The sequence below is a fragment of the Phocoena sinus genome, chromosome 11 (assembly GCF_008692025.1).
Source record: "Phocoena sinus isolate mPhoSin1 chromosome 11, mPhoSin1.pri, whole genome shotgun sequence".
Lineage (NCBI taxonomy): Eukaryota > Metazoa > Chordata > Mammalia > Artiodactyla > Phocoenidae > Phocoena > Phocoena sinus.
The window spans coordinates 34,542,394-34,567,294 of NC_045773.1; the positions used below are offsets into that span (position 1 = coordinate 34,542,394).

General features: G+C 44.1%; 1 protein-coding gene across 1 annotated transcript in view; it reads right to left on the reverse strand.

Annotated features, from left to right (window-relative positions):
- Positions 1-24,901, reverse strand: part of CACNA2D3 (calcium voltage-gated channel auxiliary subunit alpha2delta 3) — a 795,852-nt gene that overhangs the window by 379,286 nt on the left and 391,665 nt on the right. Inside the window, exons 10-11 of the mRNA XM_032649095.1 lie at positions 13,012-13,101; positions 4,633-4,746 (exon numbers count right to left, since the gene is read on the reverse strand). Coding sequence (XP_032504986.1) covers positions 4,633-4,746; positions 13,012-13,101 — 204 coding nt within the window. The remainder of the gene's footprint in view (positions 1-4,632; positions 4,747-13,011; positions 13,102-24,901) is intronic.

Below are 24,901 nucleotides of genomic sequence, written 5' to 3' on the forward strand. Positions count from 1 at the left end.
ACAACAGTGAGAGGCCCATGTACCACAAAAAAACAAACAAAAAAAATCAACAGAAAAAACATGATACCCACAAGTGCTCCCCTGGCCTGCTCCCCATTCCCTTCTCCTTTCCTTTCTTGGAACCCAACTGCCAAACTGTAAGGAAGTCCAGGCTACTGTACTGAAGAGAGAGGACTCACAGGGTCACCTGGAGGATTAGACACCGCATGGAAAGAGAGCCCACAGGAAAGAGAACCAAGGCAGCTCTGCCAGGCTCACACATGAACACAGCTTCCTCAGTGACTTCACTGGACACCACAGGGAGCAGAACCAACCACCCAGTTAACCCACAGAATTGCAAGAAATAATAGATTGTTATTTTAAACCACTAAGTTTGGAGATGTTTCATAGCATTGCTACCATGAAATGATTCTCTTTCCTTTCTCCCTTCACCTTGTTTCTTCTAATAGTGATAGTTTTCTATTGCTGCATAAAAAGTGACCACAGTGCAGTGGCTTAAAATAGCACACGTTTGTTATCTTACAGTTTCTGTGGGTCATAAGTCTGGGCACAGCTTAGCTGAATCTTCTGTTCATTGTCTCACAAAACTGCAATCAAGGTGTTGACTGGGTTGTGTTTTCAACTGGAGGCTCAACGGGGAAAGAATCTGCCTCCAAGCTCATTCAGGCCGTTCACAGGATTCATTTCCTTGTGACTATAAGACGGAGGGTCCAGCTTTTTTCTGGCTGTTGGCTGGAGGCAGGCTGCCCCCAGTTCCTTGCCACATGGAATTCTCCAAACAGCTGCTAACTTCATCAAACCAGCAAGGAGAGTCTCCTGGCTTCAGGGAGTGTCCAATCCCTCTTTCAAGGGTTTTGAATTAAGTAAAGCCCACTCCTGATAATATCCTTTTAGTTAGCTGAAAATCAGCTGACTTGAGACCCTGATTACATCTGCAAGATTCTCTAACCTTTATCATATTCTATTGGTTAGAAACAAGTCACAGGTGCAAACTACACTCAAGGTGCGGAGCTTATACAGAGTGTAAACACCAGTGGACAGGAATCATGAGACTACGCTTAAGGACTCAATGCTATACTTCTCAGCAGGGACACAGTAGAGTGCATGGTGGTGGACTGATCAGAGATTCAGAATCTGTCCTCAAGAACTCACCAAACCAGTGAAGATGAAAAATAGGCCCAGAAGTGATTACAGTACTGGACATTAAGTTATACACTTCTCTTATACAGCCCTGAGGAAGTGTAAAGTGTAGGGCTCAGGTAAAGATAAGATGGCATCTGGCTGGAGAAGAAGAGGGAAAGCTTATGGCAGACCTAAGAGAAAGGAACAAATATCTAGAGGCTGGGTTAATCTAGAGCAGTGGTCCAGAACCCTACACCTATGGGTATGTAAAGAATTTAAGTGAAGTGGGCTGAGAGGAAATAATGGAGCATGATGGAGGCCATGGCCAAAAGGAGCAGGCATTTGCCATCTAAGGGAGCAGCCATTCCTCAGCTCCAGCCGTTTTTTGCCATATGAGAATGCTGGCTCCAAAGTGCCATGTGTACCCCTTTATGAAACTAAAACTTTAAAATTTTATATCCTATCTCCAGATTTTAAAATCATGATCAGTAATTGACAATTTTTTAAACAAAGTATGAGCCAAGAAACACATAACTGTGCACTGAATTTGACTGAGGGAACAGGCCCTCATAAAGGTAAACAGAGGGAAGCAGAAGTGGCAGAGCCCACCAAGTGACCAAATCCTATTCCTTGGGCTATTTCTGTGGCAGTAGTTCCCAAGTGCAGTTCGCCCACCAGTAGCATCCACATCACCTGGGAACTTGTTAGAAATGGAAGCTCAAGCTCCACGAGACCTACTGAATCAGAATCTCTGCAGGTGGAGTGAGCAATCTGTGCTGGAACAAGCCCTCCAGATGATTCTCATCCTCACTCAAGTTTGAGAATCACTGTTTTATAGGAATCAGGTTCCAGCCTTAAGATCATTTTACTCTCTCCATTTCCTGTTTCTATAATCTTGAAGATAGCCAACGACAGCATGACCCAACCCTCTACTAAGTAACATTCAAAACAATAGAGAAAAATGACAGCTTAGACATGACACAGCATCTCTTTAACACAGTGCTAAATCACATTGGGGTTTTATGTAAATTTATTACCTGCACCTTCACAGAGAAGTCATCAAGAAGAGAAGGTATATGCATAAGAATGTCATGGAACTCTCCAGAACGGCGTAGGAGGGGAGGGATCCTCCTATTAATTTCTAATCATAAAGGCCCTCTTGCTACAGAAAGTCTGCTTCTGCTTGATAATATTTTATAAGTAGATCAAACTGCTTCATGTAATGTTGAAATTTCCAGGACCCTGGTTCCAATTAATCCAAGAAAGCACCTGGCCTGAAGTCAATATTGTTCCTTTGGAAAGATATGTTGAAATTTGTGTTTTGTCTGAAGAGTCATGACTTTGCAGCCTTCATCCTATGCCTCTCCCAGCAAGTAAGGATAGGATGTTTAAATTCTAATATTCCTGGGCTACAGCTATCCATCAAGTATCACCAAGCAAGAGGGATTCATATGATTCAGCACGAGTCTCACAAGATAATACATTTGGAATTAATGTAGCTGCTTATTAAAAGCCCCTTTTACTTCCTTCTTTTATTTAAGATGGTCCTAAATAATGTGAAATATCCTTCAACATGCTGTGAGATGTCACAGCATCTGTGAACATCTTATTTGACCACAAAATGTCCATGGCCCTACCCATGTTTACTAGTGCTGTGGCCTCCCCCCCAGGCCCCTCAGTCACTCAGCCACACCTCAGGGTTGTGCATTAGGTAGTGGCCATGTGCCCAGCATTGTGCTGTGTGCTGCGGGGGTGCAAGCAGAGCCAGCATGCTCCTCACTCTGCATCACATACATTTATCAGGAATTAACTCTGGCCTCTACGTGTCCCTGGAAATCATCACCTGAAATATCGCATTTAAAATCACCTTGTCCAATAGTGAACTTCCATCTTATTCAACAGTTGGATTCTAAAGTCAGTGCTCATCGTGGGAGCTGCATTCAGCCAAACTTATTCCTGGATCTCCCTCAGGCAGGTGCCATGCCAGAGTCCCACCTACTCTCAGCAAGCCCAGCACAGCTAGTTTTCCCTGCAGCTTCAGAAATGGTGGTTTTCTCTAAGGTTGAGCAATAGGGGAGGCATCCATTTGGGGACCATGTTGTACGAAATATATATGTATCTTTAAGCACCAGAATCATGCTTGGTGAGGTGAGATGCCTGTGTTAACAGAGACACATGGGGACCAAGAATGACTGAAAGAATGTGCAATGACTGCTCACGCTGCCTCAAGGGTACATGCTTTCTGGATACAGCTGAGTGCACAGTTCTCATTTGTCTTCTGTTTCTTTTTGCCATGGGTGTGGTTAGTTCAATTCCCAGAAATTAAACATACAGAGTTGAAGAAGCAGAATGGACTTGGTCTAGATAGCCTCATGCCCCAACAGAAAGAGTCAGAGTAATGCCACTGGCACATAGGATAGGAAAGCGCCTTTGTGATACCCCCAGGATAACACCCTCTCTGACACACCTCTTTTTCTTGCTCATATTTCACCATTTAGTTGAGATAGTGATCACCAACTGCTAATCTGCCGATTGGTGTCCGCTTGAGGAACTTATTGAAAACACAGAACCCTGGGCCACACCCTCAGAGATTTTGATTCTGTTTAAGTGTACAATAGGATCCACAATTTAAAAGCTCTCTATAGGGAATTCAAACTGGCTAACAGCTTGAGGAACTCTGGGTTAAGGCACTCAAAAGACACCAAAAACCTTGATATCTGTCACTGATACCCTAACATATGTGTTTATCAGATAAATAAATGTTAGCTTGGAAACCAAAGAAAGAATTTGAATAGAGAACAAACAAGCTTTGACAAGAGCGAGGAACAGCACTGGGGGATGGAAAGGAGATTCTGGATGGTAATGAGGGCCCAAGGAAGGAACGATAGGAACATCGAAACATAAAGGAGATGGCTACAGGGCCACCATGGCTGCCTTCACCATTCTATAGATGCTGGGTCCAGCACGCAGCCCTGGCTCCATGGAAAACAAAGAGAAGCACTGTCCATTAAGGACAAAAGCATACTTCACAGCGAATCTTTTCACTGAACACACTGAACATGTCTTCATGGGTTTCTTCTCTCTGCCAAAGAAGTTTCACTTTTTTTTTTTTTTTTTTGCAGTACACGGGCCTCTCACTGTTGTGGCCTCTCCCGTTGTGGAGCACAGCCGCCAGATGCGCAGGCTCAGTGGCCGTGGCTGCTCACGGGCCCAGCCGCTCCGCGGCATATGGGATCCCCCCGGACCAGGGCACGAACCCGTGTCCCCTGCATCAGCAGGCAGACTCTCAACCACTGCGCCACCAGGGAAGCCCCAAGAAGTTTCACTTTGAAAACAAGAAAAGCCATAGTATTCAGTTTTGGTCAACCAGAAAACACAAGGCTGAGAAACCACAGGTCATCATAAGATTAAATCTACATGGGGTACTTGTCCATGGACAATCTGGAGGTTACAATGCAATACAGATTCTCCACACGTGGCACTGCATGGACGCCATCAACATCGGCTTACCTTTCGATCTGGCCAATTGTATTTTGCAAAGATAGTGTCATAGGTGTCCACTGCCCCATCAGTGATGAGCATAATGGCCTGGCTGCAGATGCTTCCTTGTCCAGTGTGGTTGAACTGTGGAAAGAAATAAGTTCAAACTGAAAAACTCATCAGAGGGCTCTGTATATCCATGAGACTTCAGAAGCATGAGATCTTGGGCTTAGGAAGCCTCTTAAAATGAGAGCTCATTCTGCATCACCAAAAAGAACCTACAGGATAAGCCTTTCCCCACTTACGGATTTCCGTATTTGCTCTGAAAAACTGGAACTAAATACGAACCACAGAAGAGAATTCCTAAAAACACACACAGGGCAGGAAGTGAGATTCTAGGACAGTTAACCTCTCTTATCTTCAAGCATGGATAACACTTCAGAATACAAGTCCAAAGGAGCTGGCACAACAACCTTTTAGAAACACATTTACTGGCAGCAGAATATGTGACAGGTAACATTTCTTTAAAAATCTAAATGAGTCTAGTTTGAATGAGTCTGATGGATGCAGACTGTGCTATGTAATAAAATCAAGGAGGTTTTGTACACATAGAGAATAAAGTCAGGAATGTGCCAATTCAGACTACACTGTAAGAACCCCATTTTAGGGTTTGTTTTAAACATATATTTGTTAACATGTAACATTATGTATTTGTTTATGTATGTTAGTATGTATAGCATGCTGAAATTCCAAGATTGTGCCCACTGGGGTACAAAACTCTAAATTTCAACTTTCAGTTTTACATAGCATTTCAAAAGTGCCCAGCCTTTGTGCGTGGTAGCTTGGGTGACCAGACTATGGTTGTCAGAGACTCCTGTCCTTCCCCTGAATCTGGTGAAGAATCCCCTTAATGAATGCTATTAATGCTACAATTCAAAGCAATGTCCTTTAAAAACCCTACAATTATATGACAATGGGGAACACACAAAACAACTTTAACCTTCAGTAGTGAAAACTCCCACCACTACAATCTGTGAAGTTTATTCATTTATTGTAAAATTATTTCCTAAGTGCCCACACAGCACTGAGGATGAAACACAAAAATCTCTTTGCTTGTGTAGTTTGTATTCTATTTGATGAGATACCAAAGTAAGTAAGTAAATTATGTTGTAAGTAAATTATGTTGTATGTTGGATAATGGTGATGTTAAGTCAAAAAAAAAAAAAAAAGCAAGAAAGGGGATAGAAAATGCAGAGGGCCAACTTTAGAAAAAATAGTCGGGGAAGACCTCAATGAGAAGGTGACATTTGAGTAATACCTGAAGGAGGTGAGCATCTGGGGTAAGGGCCTTTCAGAGAGAGCAAAGACCATGTACAAAGGCATGGAGTGACAACGTACAGGCACGTTCAATCTGTTGACCATGACACGAGGGAAGGATGGAGGCAGCCCTTGGATTTGCTGCTGGCTCCTGATGAACCAGAGCTAAAAAAGCACTCACACTGAAGAGTAATGCCCAGTCTCCATGAACTTAGAATACTAATGGAGAGTCTGAAGTTGCAGTAATTTGAAAGAAGATTGGATGAATGGATGGATGGATGGAATGAATTGCCTCATGGCTGTATTAGGACAAAGCAAAACCAACTCAAAACATGCATGGAATACCATACTACAGCAGAAAATACTCAAACACATCTCAGCACCACAAATTGGTGCCTAGGATAAGGTCTCTTTTCAGAATATCCTTTTCTCCATTTATAAGATGGCAACAACATGCTTATATGGTTGTAACAACACAGGTTATATGTTCATTATATGCTGGGCTACAAGTATTAACCTACTTAATCTTTACTACCCTCTGAGATAAGTACTATCATTATCCCCATTTGACAGGTGAGGAACAGAGACACAGAGAGATTAGCTAACTTGCCCAAGATCACACAGCTAATATCTGTCATAGCTGAGATCTGAACCCAGGCAGTCCAGCTCCAGAATTTACTCCCAGATTCGGTACATTCTACCTATGGCGTCCCAATGATGAGATGACATTCCTCAATCCAATGGCTCCACAAATGTTCATTTCCTTCTCCTGCTCTTCCTCCCTTTATCCTTTCCAGTGTTCCAGGGTGGCACGGCAGTCACCAAGGCCACTACCCTGAGAGTGAGTGAGTGCTCCTTAAATTCTGTGCCCTTGGAAAGTGCCTCACTTTAATCTTGGCCCTGACAGCCATTCCTGCAACTCAGACTGGACAGATGCCCTTAAATTAATGAGCAGACAGGGCCCATGATACAGTATCAGTAGGTAGAAATACCTGAGAACTAAGGCCATCGGACCACAAAGCTTTCCACGTAACTCCTATTCTACTGTCTTTATTGACATAACTTACTATTCTAGAAAACTCTTGCTCAGGAAGATGAAAACTGCAAATAACTTTATTGCTTATTCCAGGAACTTCCTGAAAGACCTGTCAACTCTTCAACAGAAAGCATCAAAGGACAATTTATACCCTAAAACTCTTTGAAACCCTGACCTCAAAATCTTCCCCTTGCTGCATCTACCAATCCTAAACTATAACTTAGGATTCGTACCCAGTTTCAACAAAGCCTCTTCCCTTTCCTCCACTTTGAAGACCCACCTCAACTAGACTTTCATAGTCTCAATAAATGACTTTGTCCTTTCCTCTCTGAGATGCTACTAAGATACTACCAACATAGTGCAATAAGAAAGAACAGCTTTGCAGCCTTGTCTTAACAACAGGTTGTTCTGGAGATGTTTTGGAGAGCCTGCAATACAACACAGCCTTCACGGCATTGGATAAACCCAGTGACGTGCCACTGATGTATGCATTTGGTCACAGAGGCTGCAGAAGGGAAAAAAAAATCAGGACACCCCGGGACTGTTGTTCATATAACTCATTTGAAAACATCCTGGAAAAATTCTCCCAAACAAAAGGCAAGAAAGAGAGGGAAATAAAGATATCTGAACACTGCAGACTGGAAGAAGGGGCTGCCCGGAGCTATTTACTCAAAACCATTACTTTCCTCTGTGGCTGAGTCCCTGGTTTTCTCTGCAGCAATCTGCAGTTGGAGAATTTTGAAGAATGCAATTAAATTCAAATGCTTTGATGAGTAATATCTCTTCTCTTCATATTTGTCTAGAACTTATTTTTATTGAATAGCGAGAGAGATGGAAGTGTTTTCCATAATAATAACAATGACAAGGGCCTGATGATGAACTACAATTAGCTCAGTGATTCATCAGTTAGCAGTGAAAATTTCAATGCATCCTGACATTTAGAGCATTTGGTTGTGATTAACAGCCTTTGAAATGTCACCAAATTTTATTTAATTGGCTAAGAAAAAGTTTTAAAAGGTAATCACTGCAAAGATTGTATTCATCGCCAAAAAATATAATTGCAGTTGTCACATGACAAGGTAGATGCTAACTACTGTAGCAAACCGGCTCTGTGTTCTTAGTGAATCTAATGAATGCAGCAGAGATCAATAGCTAGAAGGGTCTTAGAAGTTTATTTGAACGTGCCTTTCAAAGCCTTTAAGTCATCTGAGCAAATACTGAAACTGAAATGCAGGTAATTGCAAAACAGAACTAACTTCATTTAGTTATAGTAACCTCTGAACCATTCTAGGCTCTAACCATAATTGTCATTTCAAATTGTGTGTAAGAGAAAGAGAGAGAGAATGTGTATTTGTGTGTTCAAGAAATAGCTTTTTATTTCATACTGACTTGCAAAGGCAGGCATAATATACAGGAAGAGAATTATATCACTAAAGGTCATATTGATGAAGTGGAAAATAGCTAAAGCTTCATTTTCACGGGAGATTAACCATCTCTGTTTTTCAGAGTGTTCGGCTATTTAAAAGCCCAATGGCAAGGGATGGGATGGAAATGTTTCTCTCTCTGGGATAAATGTACACTCAAAAGAATATGGTGCCAACTGTCAACCAATCTCAAGCAGGGACATTTTGTAACATTTCTGTTCCTTCCATTTCTCGCTTTCTGGAATTTACACTCAATCCCTCAGACTTTCTGACTGGCCAGACCCCAGAGGAGTTTTACAGGTGAAGACAGAGCAAGCAGGTGTGTGGAAGGTTTCCCTGGTTCAAAAATACTTCTCTCACCAGGTTTCAAGGGAAAAAATTCACCATGTGTTGGAGATTTCTCTGGCTATTAGAGGTGTTGGGAGTACAATACACCCTCTTAAAGGATAAAAAGATATTATTATGCCTGAAGGTGTGCTTGGTAAGCTGTGACTTCTACAAGATTCTATCCTGAGGTTGTAATATGATGTAAAGAGTTCCTGGGTCAATAAGTTTGGGTGCTGGTATAGACACACTTTAAAAGGTCTGATCACTGTGGGACTTCTAAGGCCTCTAGTAGCACAAGTATATTGTGAGTCTCCAAAAGGAGGATGGCATCCTGCACCTTGACCACAACACCTACGTCGGAGCCTTGTGGCAGACCAGCATTCCACTGGGCATGCAGTGGGATCACTGACTTAGGAGTGTCTTTTTTTTTTTAATTTTATTTTGTTTATTTTTTTATACAGGTTCTTATTAGTTATCCATTTTATACATATTAGTGTATATATGTCAATCCCAATCTCCCAATTCATCACACCAACCCCTCCCTGCCGCTTTCCCCCCTTGGTGTCCATACATTTGTTTTCTACATCTCTACATCTGTGTCTCTATTTCTGCCCTGCAAACCGGTTCATCTGTACCATTTTTCGAGGTTCCACATATACGCGTTAATATACAATATTTGTTTTTGTCTTTCTGACTTACTTCACTCTGTTTGACAGTCTCTAGATCCATCCACATCTCTACAAATGACCCGATTTCATTCCTTTTTATGGCTGAGTAATATTCCATGTATATATGTACCACATCTTCTTTATTTAGGAGTGTCTTAAAACAAAATTGGTAAGTGAAATGGATGGGGAGAGAAAAGGTGCCAGGGCAAGGAAAAGAAGAAAGGGTCAGATGAAGAGAAGCAGATATTCCTGAGGATTTGGGCAGGGAGTAGTACCAAAGCATCAAGAGTGGGAGCTGCCTCTAGAAACCACAGGCAACCTGGCAAAAGTTGAGGTTGCCTAGTGTCTCTGTGGTCATGGAGATGGCACTTCCCACCCAACCCAGCACTGCTGAAAGGGAGCAGGGCACCACTTCCTCATGCTGAATCCTCAGCCCCCATCCAGTAGGGTCAGCTTCATGGCATGTGACGTGCATAGCTGTACAGGGCCCCACACTTAGTTGAACACTCTGCTGTCACTCTCCTAAAATTCTTTTTAACTTTTGAACAAGGGCCTGCATTTTCATTTTGCACTGGGCTTCACAAATTAAGTGGCCAGTGCTGGGTCTATTCCTATCCCCATTTTACAGATGAGGAAAATAAAGGTAAAACCGAGCAGAGTTTTTTTCAAGGTCACACAGCAAGTTCTGAGTCAGGCTTCTCAGCCCAGCCTGCCTGACTCTAGAAGCCACAAATTTAAATACAAGAAGCGTCTCCTAACTCTCCACTCCTTTACCACTTCTGCCAAAGAACAGGAAAAACAGAAATCTGCAGGGCGGCTCATTTCCAAGCAAGGGACTCTCCAGCTCAGAGTAGCCGCCCTCCTGCACTAGACACCAGGATTTAGAAATAAAGAGAACCAGTTTCCCAAATGTGGCAAGTCCTTTCAATATCACCCCCTAGCAAAAGCCTGCTGAGATGAAGGGCTCAGCATCTCCCAGTCCTGAGAAGGTGCCTACCCAAGGTTCAAAGTAGAATTTAAAGATGTAACTTGGTCCTTGACTCTGGTCAGTTATGTTTATTAATTATTAACACGCTGTTAATAGGCATGTGCTGTCCCAAACACCGAGTTGTACATAAATGCTAATTATCTGTAGCCAACAGCACTTTGGAGCGAGGTGAGAAGGAAGGGCCTCCAATTTGTATGAAGGAAGCTGAAATGACACCCTCCCTCCTTATTTTTCTCTCCTCTGCAGTTGTACATGATACTGGCTCAGGACTGAGACGTAAATGGCCTTCTATGTGTGAGTAGGTATCATTGGTAAAAGAGTCTAGAATTAGGGCCTACCCTTGGCTTGAGAGGCCATTGTAGCTGAGTGGGAAAAACTCAAGTTATGGAGTCAGGCATAACTGACCACCAAAACAAGTGCAGTGCTGGGTGAATGCCCACCTGGAAGCTGACAGCAGGCCGCCCACAGAGCTACCTGGAGGCAAGGCCTCTGAGCCTCCAGCTGGTCTCCCAGCTCCTGCGACAGCTCAACATAGCTGTCACTTGTTTGCTTTCAGCTCCACTCCATGTGTTTTTTTCCTGAAAACCACATTTCCCAGGCTCTCCAACAGTTTTGACAAGTTTCGTCTTAAGGAGAACAAACACTGAAGGCCACAATAGAGAAGCCAAGGTATTTCTAAGTCATTTCTCCCTTTCTCTCTGCTTTGGGGGCCTGGGCATTTTCCAGCAATAGCAGCATCTCCTCCAAGGCACTAGGACAGGCCCTTCTCCCCAGGATTCCAGCTTGTGCTGGGCAGCCCCCTCCATGGTTTTATTCCCATCTGGACAGCCACAATGAGGAGGCTCTGATGGCATCCCTCCATCCTGTTGTCCTTCCTGCCCTAGAGAGGAGCTACCTCCTGCTGGTGCTAATCCATGGATTGGTTCATTCTTCGTTTGATTTCTCAGCTTTTCCATCCCCTGTGCCACCAACTTTCTGAGTTCAACTTCTGCTGTTTGAAATACCCAGAGTGGTTTCTATTTTTCTGCTCCTTAACATTTTAACTGCTACCTCCCTCGTCCAAAGCCACCATTATATGTCACTTAGATAATGTCCTTCCGGCTACTGTCCTTGTTTATCAATACAGCAGCCAATGGATACTGTTAAAATCCAAGTTGGATTGTGTCATTCTCTGCTCAGACTCCAATGACTTTCCATCCTATGTAGAGCAAGAGCCAAAGTCCTCACTAGTGTCTATTAGGTCCACATGATCCTGCTACCTCCGTGATCTCATTTCTTAGTACACTCTTTCTTCCCCACTTTGCTCTTGTCACACTGGTCTCCTTGCTGTATTGTAAATATGTCAAATGTCCCTGCCTCAGGGCCTTTTCATTTGCTGTTCGTCTTGCTGGAAATTTCTTCCTCAAGATATCCATTATGGCGGCTCCTTCACTTCCTTCAGGTCTCTACTCCAACATCACATAATCAGAGAGCTCTTCCCTGACCTCACTGTGTAAAGAAGCAAGTCCTATCACACTGAAACAGTGGTGCTATTGTTCTCCTTAAGACTACTCACTTCATGTGTCTCTTCCCATTAGAACTGGGGTCAGAAAACCTCTGTAAAGGGCGACGTAGTAAATGTTTTAGGTTTTACAGGCCACATGGTATCTATTGAAACTAATCAACTCTGCCATTGTAGTGCAAGAACAGCCAGAGTCTATACATAATCAGGTGGGCATGGCTGTGCTCCAATAAGACATTACTTACAAAAACAAGATGCAGGCTGATTTGTCTCCTGGGCCATAGGTTGCTGACCTTTTCAGTAGGGTGTTAGGTCCATTAAAGCAAACCCTTTGTCTATTCTGTTCACTGGTATATTATTCCCAGTGTCTGACACTAAAGAGCATGCAATATATAGTAGTTAAATAAATGATACAGAACCTGCATTAATATAGTCATTTCTTTTCCTACTGCCCTCCCAGAGTAAAAAGATCACAAAGGTGCATGTTGTTCTAGGCTAACACAATTGCATTCAAGGGGAAGAACAACCAACCCAAGCTTCCCCAACCTATTTCACAGGATGTTAACAGGTGCTACTTGAAAAAAGGATTCTTTGTTCAAAGAAGTGGGAGAGACAGCAGGTGAAGCAGCATTCTTTTTTGCAGTACTTACTGAAGCCTTGAGTGTGCACTGCGTACTGTGAATCTCCAGGGGGCTGGAGGGAGGGATAGGTAGAGCTTGTAGTACTCCCTAAACACACCACACAGAGAAGCCCTTCTCCCTCTGAACAGGGCCACAGGCAGGGACTCAGTGTGACACAGTAAGAAGTGAGTCTACTCCATGAAGAAACTGAGAGTTTTTCAGGTGAAAAGAAATCTGCATTAGCTCTAGTGTTGAGACACTAACAGCCCCAGAGTCAATGAGTGTGTCAGGTGAGTCCCCTGACCAGACTGCACCAACAACTCTGCCCAGCAGGGGGCTGGTATGGCTTCACCAGGTGGGCCTGGTTCCCCAGATCATTCATATGGCCAGCCTTACCTTCCCCACATTCTATGCCTGTGAATACTGCTCAGTGACAGCCAGGGCTAACAATAATGCTGGTCCACAACTTTAAAAAAAATCCCATCTATTCTCCTGGAAAAGAGAAAGGCAAATTAAAGAGGAGCTTACATCACTGAGAATGTTGAAGGCCTCATTCAGAGCTATATCCAGCATTCCGATTCCTTTGGCAAAAAGTTTGTCTAGATGCTCCCTGAAGTGCTGAAACAGCAAAGCAAAAAAATCCATTAGCATCTGTCCTGTTATATGAAACACCAACCTTGAATGAACAAGCACATGCCAAGGCAAAATCAATGATTCTCAGACCCAAATGGTCATAATGTGGCTTCTGCCTTTCAAACTCAAAACATAAGCACTTATTCGATATAAAATTTACCTTCCACGTGTATTTTTTTAGCTTTGATTACATTTTAGGGGAAAAGAAGTTCAGATTTTGGTGAAAAGTATGCAACTTGTTGAAAATTCCTGCTTTCCTCTCCAGTTTCATCTCCCATGACTCTCCACTCTCCCACCCTCTATTTTCCCACTCTTGATGATTTTTTAAGACTCCATGCATGCCCTCCCTCCACTGGGAACACACTCTCCATCCATTTTCTGCCCTCCCCTCTCCATCGTGATGGTCTCTCTTACCTACTTTTGGGGTCTCAGTTTGAACATCACCCCCTCCTGCCCTGGGAACCTTCCCAGAACACCCACCTGAGAGCCTGGAATGCTTCCTTGCAAGCCCAGGCTGGCACACCAGGCTCAAATCCACCATGCACTTAGCACTGCAGGTACGTAATCGCCTGATTAGATTCCCTCCCCACTTAAGACTGTGATGTTCCTAAGACATGGCATGTCTGGTTGTCTATCGTCCCCTACATCTACCACGTTTCTGATACACAGAAGGTGCTCAATACCCCCTCCAAAGAGCCAAAGAGTGAGGCTAAAGACTGGATCACAGCATGAGAACTGTGACTATGGAAAGGAAATCCAGGCTACAAATAGAGAGGGCTTCGAGAAACAGGCAAATGGGAAGAACCCTCTTCAGGAGCAGCCCCAGGACCTCCTGCTATGTCCGTTCCACAGAAGCCCAGCATTAGCTGGAAAGTAAAGGGGACAAAGAAAGTGACTGTGAAACCCAAACATTTCTGCTTCCCAACAAAGAGGCAAGAGCGGGCCCAGGCGCGTGCCCAGGTACACAGGAATGTACATGATGGTCACTGGCCCAAAGCCTATGTCCACAGCAACACAGCACCTGGCATCACTTTCCAACTGACCCATTCCAAAACCGTATCTTTTCTATTGAAATGAATTATTCTCTTTCCAAAGGCATCTATACCCTTGTCTGCTGGGGAAATGGCTGGAAAAGTCACTAGGAGGGAGAGGGGCAAGAGGGCTGGGTTAGTGGTAAAGGTTTGCCAGTGACTTCCTGGCCTAGGAGTGGCTTCCTTTCTCCTACTGTGCCTGAGACCCAACAGTGCTCCAAGTGTGCCATCAGCATCCACGTGGTGACACCCACTCATAATGTGTCTGCCTGAGGACTCCGAAAGTGATCGAAGCATCATAGAGACTGATCCTAGGACATGACTCATGGTTCTAAGATGCTGCTCCGCCTGGGCTTTCTGGCCATCAGGATGGACTGCAGGTTTGCTGGCAAACTGGACTGGAAAGCTTGAGTGGGATCCTTATGGTGATCAGCTTTACTTATTTTTTTAAAAATAAATTTATTTATTTATTATTTTTGGCTGTGTTGGGTCTTCGTTGCTGCACACGGGCTTTCTCTAGTTGTGGTGAGTGGGGGCTACTCTTTGCTGCGGTGCACGGGCTTCTCATTGCAGTGGCTTCTCTTGTTGCAGAGCATGGGCTCTAGGAGCGCAGGCTTCAGTAGTTGTGGCTCGTGGGCTCTAGAGTGCAGGCTCGGTAGTTGTGGCGCACGGGCTTAGCTGCTCCGCGACATGAGGAGTCATCCCGGACCAGGACTCGAACCCGTGTCCCCTGCATTGGCAGGCGGATTCTTAACCACTGTGATCAGCTTTAATGACACCTAAGCCTAACATGAATCAAGGCTGGATGTGAAGTTGGCAAATCACCCTGGGGATTCTCATACCACCCACAAGACCTCTTCCCTGGTCCAACCCTTCCAGCAACCATGCTCTCATGCTTACCAGAGCAGCCGCAGTTCTGGAAGCCTGCTCTGTGTTAGGTCCTTAACAAACACCAGTCAACTGGGTCCTCACAACAGCCCTGTGAGTTCCATCAGCCCACTCTGCAGATGCTAAGACTGAGGTCCAGTACTGCGCCTAAATTCACATACCTCCAAGCTGCCTGGCACAGGTTCTACCCAGGTTGGCTTCAGCTGCTCTCATGCCTTCCTTCTTTCCACTACACACCTGCTGTTCTTTTTTTTTTTGGTGGGGGGTGGGAGGGATAGCTTGCATGCCAGGCACTGGCTATGAGCTTGACATACACCCGGCCAGTTTGTCTCCAGTATGGTTGCTCTTAATCCCTGCACCTGGGCTGCGGCTGAGTCTACAGGTGAGTATCAAGTGGCATGCTGAGGACCAGGGACCCAGGCAAACCACACATCCAGGAACCAAGTTTCCTGCTTCTCTGTTCTTCTTGCTCGATGCCTAAGGCCCAGCAGGATGCCGAGCTCATGGCATGTTCTCCATGAGCACTCGGTGGACAAACCTAGGAAGCTGACTGAATCTGCGGAAGCCCATGCATCCCATTGCAGGTGGGCAAGAGGGGATCAGAGCAAATCAGTCTGCCTTCTCCAAGAAACTCCACCCTTGGAAACCCGACTTGTGGGTGAGTGGTGACCACCAAGAGGACTTAGGCTTGGCGAGCACCACCTCAGGGTGGCCCCAACACACCCTACAGGACACAGAGCAGGATGACAGGCACATCAGAAAGTCTGGTCTTTAACTGGCCCCAGATTCACATCCCAGTGACTGGACGCTGCCTTGGTTCATTCTATTCATTTGATGTTATTTCTGTCAACTGCATTTAATTGTGCTCCATCACACAAGTTTACAGTTTTTTTTAATAACACACCAATTTTTCTTTTACTCCATATGTAGCTGCATGTCATGTGCAGAATGTTGCTTCAGGCAATGGTTGCTTTTATTGTTGGACATTTAGAGTAAAATGCAATAACATGTCATGGAATTCCCCTCAATTTGCTATTATAACAAGGTCAATTGTGATTTTGTTTCTTCCTGGTAGAAAGTGGGTTCATATATGAGACAGAAAAAATATTTCCTCAAGTTAGAGGTTTCCAAATGATGTCACAGATGAAAGTTTCTCTCTTTATTTCTTCCTCCCTGTCCTCTCCCTCACGACCAAACTCCCTTTCCTCCTACTCCACAACCTAAACCAACTCAACTTCATCATCCCGGTCTTCCACGCTCTGCATTTAACCCTCAGCCCGACTCTCCTCCAAAGTGGGGATAGGGGGTCTTGCCTTCCAGGGAACCATCTCCTGCAATATGACCTCCACTAAGAGCTGCTCTGTCCATCATGGTAGCCATGAGCTACGTGTAGCTATTTACATTAAATTTAATTAAAATTACCTAAAATTAAAAACTCAGTTCCTTGATCACACAAGGCACATTTCAAATGCTCAACAGCCCCATATGGTTGGTGGCCACTGCACTGGACTGTGAAGATTAAAGAATATCTCCATCATCGCATAAAGTTCTATTGGATAATACTGACCTGGAGACACAAGGGCTAGTCTGGTCCTTCCTCTTGACTAATGGTGAGTCAGAGGAAACTCTAAGGCCAGTGGCTATGTGTGATTTTGCCTGTCCAGCATCCTTTCCCCTTCTTCTGATTTTCCTTCTTCCCCGCCACCCCATAATTTATATAAATTGGATGAGGCTAACATCTCTCTCTCTCCTTCCCAGATCCAGGGGTGGGCCCTTTGATCAGCCCTGTCCAGTCTGTGAATTCCATCCCAGAGGCCACAGTTGGCTTCTACTGGAACGTGAGGAAGAAGACTCTCTCCACTGAGATTACTGAGAGGTCAGGGAGGCAGGCTGGTCCTGCCAGCAGCCACTGCACAGGAAGAGATCATCTGAATAAAGGTAACAGCCAAGGAGAACAGAGCCCACAATGGAAGGGGGTGAGATACAGTCAAGACAGCATGGCTTGAGCCCCTAGATCCAGTCATGCTTAGTTTTCTCAGGTAAGCGAGTCAATAAATTTGCCTCTTTGCCTGACCAGATTTAGCTGTATTCAGGCCACTCAATCCAAAGGACCTTGATGACCAAGCCCGTCACAATAACCCTGGCTGAGACAATACCTCCCCAAAGACCCCCCTGCATTACAATGATCCTTCTCATCTCATCTATGCCCCCCTCCTCCCTTTCTTAATCACTGTCATTGCATTACCTGGTTTGCACATTGTCTGAGTGCCCATGCCAGACAAAGACAGGCACTTCCTGCACAGCACACTCGTGGGGCACAAGGATGGAACAGCCATGGCTTTTGCTCCCCATGGCCTGGAGTGACTTGCTGAAGATGAACTCTAATTGTGTGCACTCCAAGGGTAGTGTCTGAAAGGGAATGAAGGGGCCTGGCTGACTGCCCTGCAGTCAGCCTTCTTATCAATACAGATTTCTTTTCCTATTCTCAGGTGTGGCTACTTACTGTAAGATCAAAACTGTTTATATTTAATGCAATCATATTATACTTGTATGTTAGCAACTGGTATAGAGACCCCATGGACTTCACAAGAATCAAACTGAACTGGGATTCAAGAGACTGAGTCCTAGTTCTGGCTAGTCCATTTACCGGGTATGACACCCCGAGGCAAGTAGCTTTGGCTCTCAGGCCTCAATTTTGCTCCCTATGAAATGGGGATGGGAAAGCTTCTGTGTATTGGGTAGAAAAGTGAGAGCAAGCAGTGCCTTAGAAGCAGCAAGAAAACTGAGAGCATCAGTGCCTTAGAAGCAGCAAGCAGCAAGCAAGCCAGATGTCTTGAATTCCAACTCCCACTCTGCCACTCACCCCCTCTATAAGCCTTAGTAAAGATACTGCCTTCATCTATGCCTTCTTTTCCCTCTTAATGCAAGAGCTATCAAGCTGACCTCTCACTATTATTACAGGAAAAATCATCTGAAAGAACTGCAATGACAGAAACATGTGAGACTACTTTAATTTCATATTTGTTAAAAGAAATATTTGAAAAAAAAATCCTGCAAAACTTTACACCTTAAACACCTATGTCAACTTCCTGGTTTACAACTTTACAGTCTAATCCACCTTGAAAAATGACTTATTTCACCCTTTAAGGGCCAGGTTTTATTAAATGGAGAGACACATGGTTGATTTTACTGACACCAAGGCCTCAGTGTCTTTCAGAGCAAGCTACCAAAGAACAGGAGGTTCAGAATTAGCCGAGCCAGGAAAAGAGTCCTCAACAACTGTGTGCCAGAAGGTGGCCAGTTTCCATTATTTTTCTAAATTAAAATAAACCATTTATTGGGAATGGTGACAGTTCCATTTTATTATTAAACTTCAATAAAGGAGGAGGCGGCTGGCTTTTTATCTTTGCTTTAGGCACTCATGCAGCATATGCTGCTGCTCAGGAGAAGGCCTCGCTTCCAAAGCAATTAGTGCAGCTTAAAGCCTGGGGAGATGAACCAGCACGAGCGCCACGGCTGCCTATGCCCGATGCCAGCAGGCACGGCGAGGCTGCTTATCTCTGTGAAACAGTCACAACATCCAGGCCAGTGGAGGGGTCCTGGAGAAACAACCCTCTCCCTCCACCAGCATTTGATTTAGTTGAATCAATACTGATAACTCTCTTTGTGATAATAGCAATCATGTTTTTCCCTATGTAATTATAATGGAATGTTTGAGCCCTCCCAATTAAAAGCAGGGGATTAATATATAAAGTGGCCATCGGGAGACAAAACAATTCCCCATCCACAGAGTCATTGAGAGCCAGTGGTCCTGGCTCGGGTTACTTGGGGGAAAGGCTAACAACCACCTATCAATGATGCCCATCCAGGTCACTTGAGTTCAGCAGACCCAAATTTTGTGCCCATTACATCTGGACAAGGGTTGCTGCAGCCATGGGAAAGCTTGCAGAAATTGCCTCACCCAATTCCTCCAATGGCAGCCAGCACTGGCCGGATGATAACTGTGTGCTGGGCACTGGGTATTTTTCATCCATAACCTCACTTGATCCTCCTAAACACCCCTAAAAGGTACTATTAGGTTCCTATTTTACACGTAGGCAAATGGAGGCTTAGAATGGTGAAATACTTGCCCAGGATGGCAGAGCAAGTAAGAGGAAGGTGGGTTTCAAAGTGCAGAGCCCCATATCTAAACCCATATGCAGTCGGCCCCTTCCAATACACAGGGTGCAGTTCTCGACATCCCTGACAAGATGCAGCATACAGAGCCCTAGGGATGTCATGCAGGGCTGGTTTCATGGGTACATGACATATGCAGCCACACAGCACCCCATGCTCAAAGGGCCCATGCTTGGTTTAATGCTACGCTGTCACTATCTTGAAATTCTTAATAATTTTACTGTTGAATCTATGTTTTTTGATGAGATCCAATGGAACAAGATTGTGCATGTGAGTGAAGGAGATATGGGAAGTGTGCAGGTCCCTGTTTCTTGCTGCCTGGGTCACACCTAGCATCTGTCAGTGCCCAGGGAGTGCAGAATTCTGATAGATAGCCAGAGAGCAGGTGTTCATCAAACATGCTTGGCTTTGTTAGGTTACTTTGTATTGTGGCCACCAGGTGACAAACTAAAATTAAGGAGCTAGAGGTATGAGTGCTCTGTGGAAGCTCTCCAACCTTCAGCTCTATGAGTAACAGACACGGTGCCACTCGCCTTCTCTTAAAATAGGGATACTGCTCATGTCAATATAAAATCAGACCGAACAGAGGAGCAGTGTCCCAGTGATCATGTCTGTCTCATTCTGACACCAAACTCCTCATGGAAATTTCCAAAGAAGTCTTCACACGTTGCAATGGTCCCATCACCAACAAGCTCCAAACCCAAACTGCAGCAGGTTGTTTGTCAGAGGCCCAGAGGATCTCCATTCCTGCCTTCCGACCTGACTGATACTAGGCCACGAGATGATTTCACATAAATATGGACCCTTCATCATGATGTAATTCCTCCTGACAACAAACCCTCCTTCACCCCCAACCCTGGGATAATTCTCCCATGCTCCAGTGGGTTTGAGAAATCCCCTGGCTTAATTTTACACCATCTTCTGGGCACATATGTCACGGACCTAGGGCATGAGTACTTAAGCTGAGGCTGATGTATATAAAGCACCCAATAAATACTGTGGTCATCAGTATTACCTTCTCTTCTGTCTTGGGTACACTCTTTCTTTTCTGCTAGGTCTCAAACCACCCCCTGGACCACCTATTTTCCAGAAACCCTTTTCTCTAACTCTTTAGGGACATATTGTGATCTTTCTTGCCTGGGGAAAGCTACCCTTTGTTTCTTATCTTCTCACTACGTGTGCTCCCCCTCTACATGCTGCAGAGAGAAGCACTTGCACACATCTTGTGACACCACTACCACAAAGTGAATTAGACTGTCATTAGATTCCAGTGGGGAAGGCAGACTGTGTTTCTCAAACGTGAAAACACAATAGCCCAATAAAGCTGGTTTTAAAGAGGCAGGTCCAGATGTTTGCAATTTGGGGAAGAAACTACAGACCTGATAGAACTGTGTCTGAGTCAGTCCCCGTTTCTCCTTAACGGTGTATATTACAAATTGAAGTGTCTGGAGGTAGCAGCTGTTTAATAGTAGCGCCAAATTAGAGACAAGATGGATCTCCTGGATGTGAACAATGAGTATTAATTCATAGCAGGTAGTCAGTTGAGCTACAACCTCATTTCAATGGCAGAAGCACTAACTATCCCATGTAAGATGATGATGATGAGCACAGAATTGGATATTCTCTGCAATCTGGAAATACCTGAAGTGGAACTGGTGCCTCCACAGAAGCTTTGCACAGCAGGGCAAGGTGGGGTCCAGGAGGACTCCCTGCCTTATCAGTTCATCATCCTCCTTGTGAGGCCTCTGAGGGAGCCAACTCTGAGAACCTTCCAGCGACTGAGGAAAGCCACAGTCCAAATGCTACTTGGACAGAAGCACTTGCTTTGTGTCTCGCCTGGCAAGATGCCGTTGTGTGTGTGTAAACAGGAAGGCCTCACTCTTCACATCTTTCTGACATTTCTGAAGGTCCAAGTTCATAAACTTTATAAAAACCTTGATTTGATTCAAGTTTGCTTCTTGGAGGAAGGAGGCTTTCATCAACTGTAGTATATGAGACCAGACAGAAGTCACAGCTTTAGTTCATTCCAAACACAATGACAAGCTCTGAAAACTTCAGCTATGAAGAGGTGTATATTTATAGTTGGCATCTCTATGAGAGAAAGGACTTCATTTGTCCTGCTCACATTATGGCCCCAACACCCTTATGGTGCCTAGCTAGCCCAAGGCAGACACTCGAATACTTGTTGAATCAATGGACAAACTAAAATATATAAAAAGCCTTATATGAATGCAAAAGTTAAATATGATTGGACCCAAGTTCAATTCTATGAATTTCTTATAGGGAATTAATCAAGAAAATATGCAAATATTTATACACAGATGCTTATTACAGCATTATTTATAAGAGCAAAAAATGGAAAGCAAACTATATTTTCAACAATAAGGAGGCTGAAATGCTCTGTAGCCATCTAAAATATTGTAAAGATTATTTCAGGGACTAGAAGGGTTATCACAACTTGCTATTAATTTTAAAAGACATTTAAAGAAGTTACAATCTACCTTTTTTTAAAGCACATATATCTGATATAACGGCCTTCAGGATAAACACAATGGTATTATAGTGAGTTCTTTTTGGTAAGATTACATGTGACTTTTAAAATTTTCTTCCTTTTGCCTATCAACATTCTTTATTATTTTGTATAATAAGAAATGTTAAAAATGAAAGCATCATTACACAGACAAAGCCTCAATGCTGTAGATGAGCCCCCTCTTCCTAGCATGTCCACATTTGTGGAAGAATTCCAAATTTTGGAATCAGCCTTGAAGCCACCTTTCAATTTGTAGAAATACCAGGTTGCTCCATACGACAGACAGACATGCTATCAAGTGCCCATTGCATGCTTCACTCTTGACCTGGAGCAGTAGGGACAGTGGAAGAGATGGTCCCTGCCTTCAAGGGAACCAGAAAAACCCACACAATGACACCTCAGAGGGGCAGGCCCTTGAAAGAAAGGAAGAGAGTGGATAGATGAGGCAGAGAGAGCCTGGCAGATAGGAGGAATTCTTGGAAAATAAAAGAACTAAAAACAGTTGGGTGAAATAAGCAGTCTTGGGGCCTTGTTTAGGAGGAGGCCAGGGACAGCATCTCTTCCTCTTTGGTGGAGCCACCTACCTACATTCTCCGGGCTGGGCGGATGGCAGGGCCAGTGCTGTCTCCTAGCCCAGCTCCCTAATTGATTCTGCCTGTGCTACAAATGCAACCGACTCGCTAATTAAGGCAGAGCTGATTGAAGCTTGTCCTCATCTGTGCTTATTTCTTCTTTCCACACGTTTGTTGATAGTGACACCGAACAGAGGGGGACCACCCACAAAAACCTTCAACTTCAGACAATGGAAATGTCTAAACAACAGCAGGCACTGCACTGCTTCAACTCCAGCTTGAAATCTCAGATTATGGGGCTGGTGTGTTTTAAAAGATCCCAATGGAAACTCCTTCTGGGGTGGTAGTAAAGAAGAGATATACCTCTAGTGGTCAGATAAACTTTTACACAGGTGAAGTAGAAACAAATTTAACACTGGTTCAAAAAAAAAAACACAGAACCCTAAAACTGAGTCTACCTACCTCAAAACTTTGTACAGTAATTCAGAACTCTTTTCTTCTTATTATTATGTAGATGTTCTTTTGAAGCCATCTTATAAACAGGTAAAAAAAGAGGAAATATTTCTGAGCTAATAAATGAGACCAATTCCAGGGTTGGCTTCACACAGGAACCCATGTTTAGAAGGGCCCAGGTTTAATGATCTGCGGCCACCACCCTGCAATTCTTAATTTTTGGACAAGCGGCCCCTCATTTTCATTTCGCACTAGGCCCTGCAAATTATTTAGCCAGTCCTGATGTCAGCTTGGCTTGGGGCAGACATAGGGACAGGAACTTGGCATTGTATTAGAAGACTGTCTCCATTCACAGACTTTTGTCTCTACATAAATGTCTACTCATGTTCATCAATGCCTGGTTTTATTTCCCAGTGTCCTAAAAGGCTAAAACACAGCATTTTATCCTTAACTGGGAACTGTACACGGAGTCCTTCACAGCTATTAGTTTGATAAGTCAGCTATTAAAATTAGCTGGTGTCAAATATCAGGAAAAATGAAGAGTTTTAGAAGGCATCTCCTAACCATGAAAATATTTAATATTTTAACTCCAAAAATAACTCATACATTTAAATCAGGCTCCCAAGGCTTGGAATGGAAACAGTAATGAGAGATCAGAAGGTACATGCTATATACACTACCAAACATAAGGTAGATAGCTAGTGGGAAGCAGCCGCATGGCACGGGGAGGTCAGCTCGGTGCTTCGTGACCGCCTGGAGGGGTGGGATAGGGAGGGTGGGAGGGAGGGAGACGCAGGAGGGAAGGGATATGGGAACATATGTATATATATAACTGATTCATTTTGTTCTAAAGCAGAAACTAACACACCATTGTAAAGCAATTATACTCCAATAAAGATGTTAAAAAAAAAAAAGGTAGATGCTCATGAAGCTTCCACATCCAAAAAAATCCAAGGAAAATCGCTAATTTCTGTGGGGTGACTGGAGCAAAAGTTTTGCGGTGTACTAGATCCCAATGATGTCTAATAGTAGTTTCATGGACGGACCACAACAGAAGTACCCGGAAACTTGTTAAAAAACATTCTGGGGCTCCAGGCTGACAGATTCTAATCCAGTAGATCTCCAATGGGCTTAGGAATCTACACATTGTTTAATACTGTTCTTGGGATTCTTAGGCCCAGCTGCCAAGTTTTAATCATTCACCCCCTGATGACCAGAATGGGAATTTAGAAATTATTTAAGTCAAAATGCTTTTAGCCAAATGTGACCAGTCTCATCCGACATGATATGTCCATGATGAAAACGTGAGTGAGTGGTCTTGGTCAGCTAGTCTGGATCACACAAATCCAAGTGTAAGACATTGGGTACACGATCTGGGCATCATCAAAAAATATAGACAGATAGATAAACATTTGATTATCAACAAAAATGAGTGAAGAAACCTCTGGGCAAGGAGGTCCAGTGCAGCATCCTGGGAGCAGAATGACAGGGAGGGCTCCAGACATTGGGTCAGAGCTGCACTCAGTGAATTGCCCCTTCTAAGACCTGCAGCTTCCATGCACGGCTCATTAGATGTACACATGATGAAGCCATGGCATGGGAGGCTCATACAGCTGGCAAGGAAGGAAAGCCAAAAACAAGTACAGCAGGAGGCTCCATTCGTGAGGCAGCTCCCCAGTGCCTCACAGCATACCCCATTATCTTGGGTACTCGGCAGTCTGTAGTTCCCCAAACCAAACCAGTTCTTGAGGAAAAGCCAGGCATGCAACTTTCTAACTACCCTAGTGAAATGATCATGAGATATCAGTTTCAACCAAGGCACACTGATTTGTGCTAGATGCTCCGCTCCAAGACCCAGCTAGCTGCTAAATGAGGTCAATCCAGCTCAACCCAGCAAGAGTTTGAGGCAAACACCCTAGAAAGCTACTAGACATAAAGCAAATCTTTTAAGTATTACAGATAGAAGAACATCTTCTCTCTCTAAAGATAAGAAGAGGCAGCTACACAAGCGAAAATACCTTCTGCTTTGTGCACTGAACGCGTTTAATGCAGAGGAGACTGATCTTCAATTAGCAACAGGGCACAAACAATGTGTAAAGGGAGCAAGGCTGCAGGAGCTTCCTTCTGTTAGTTTT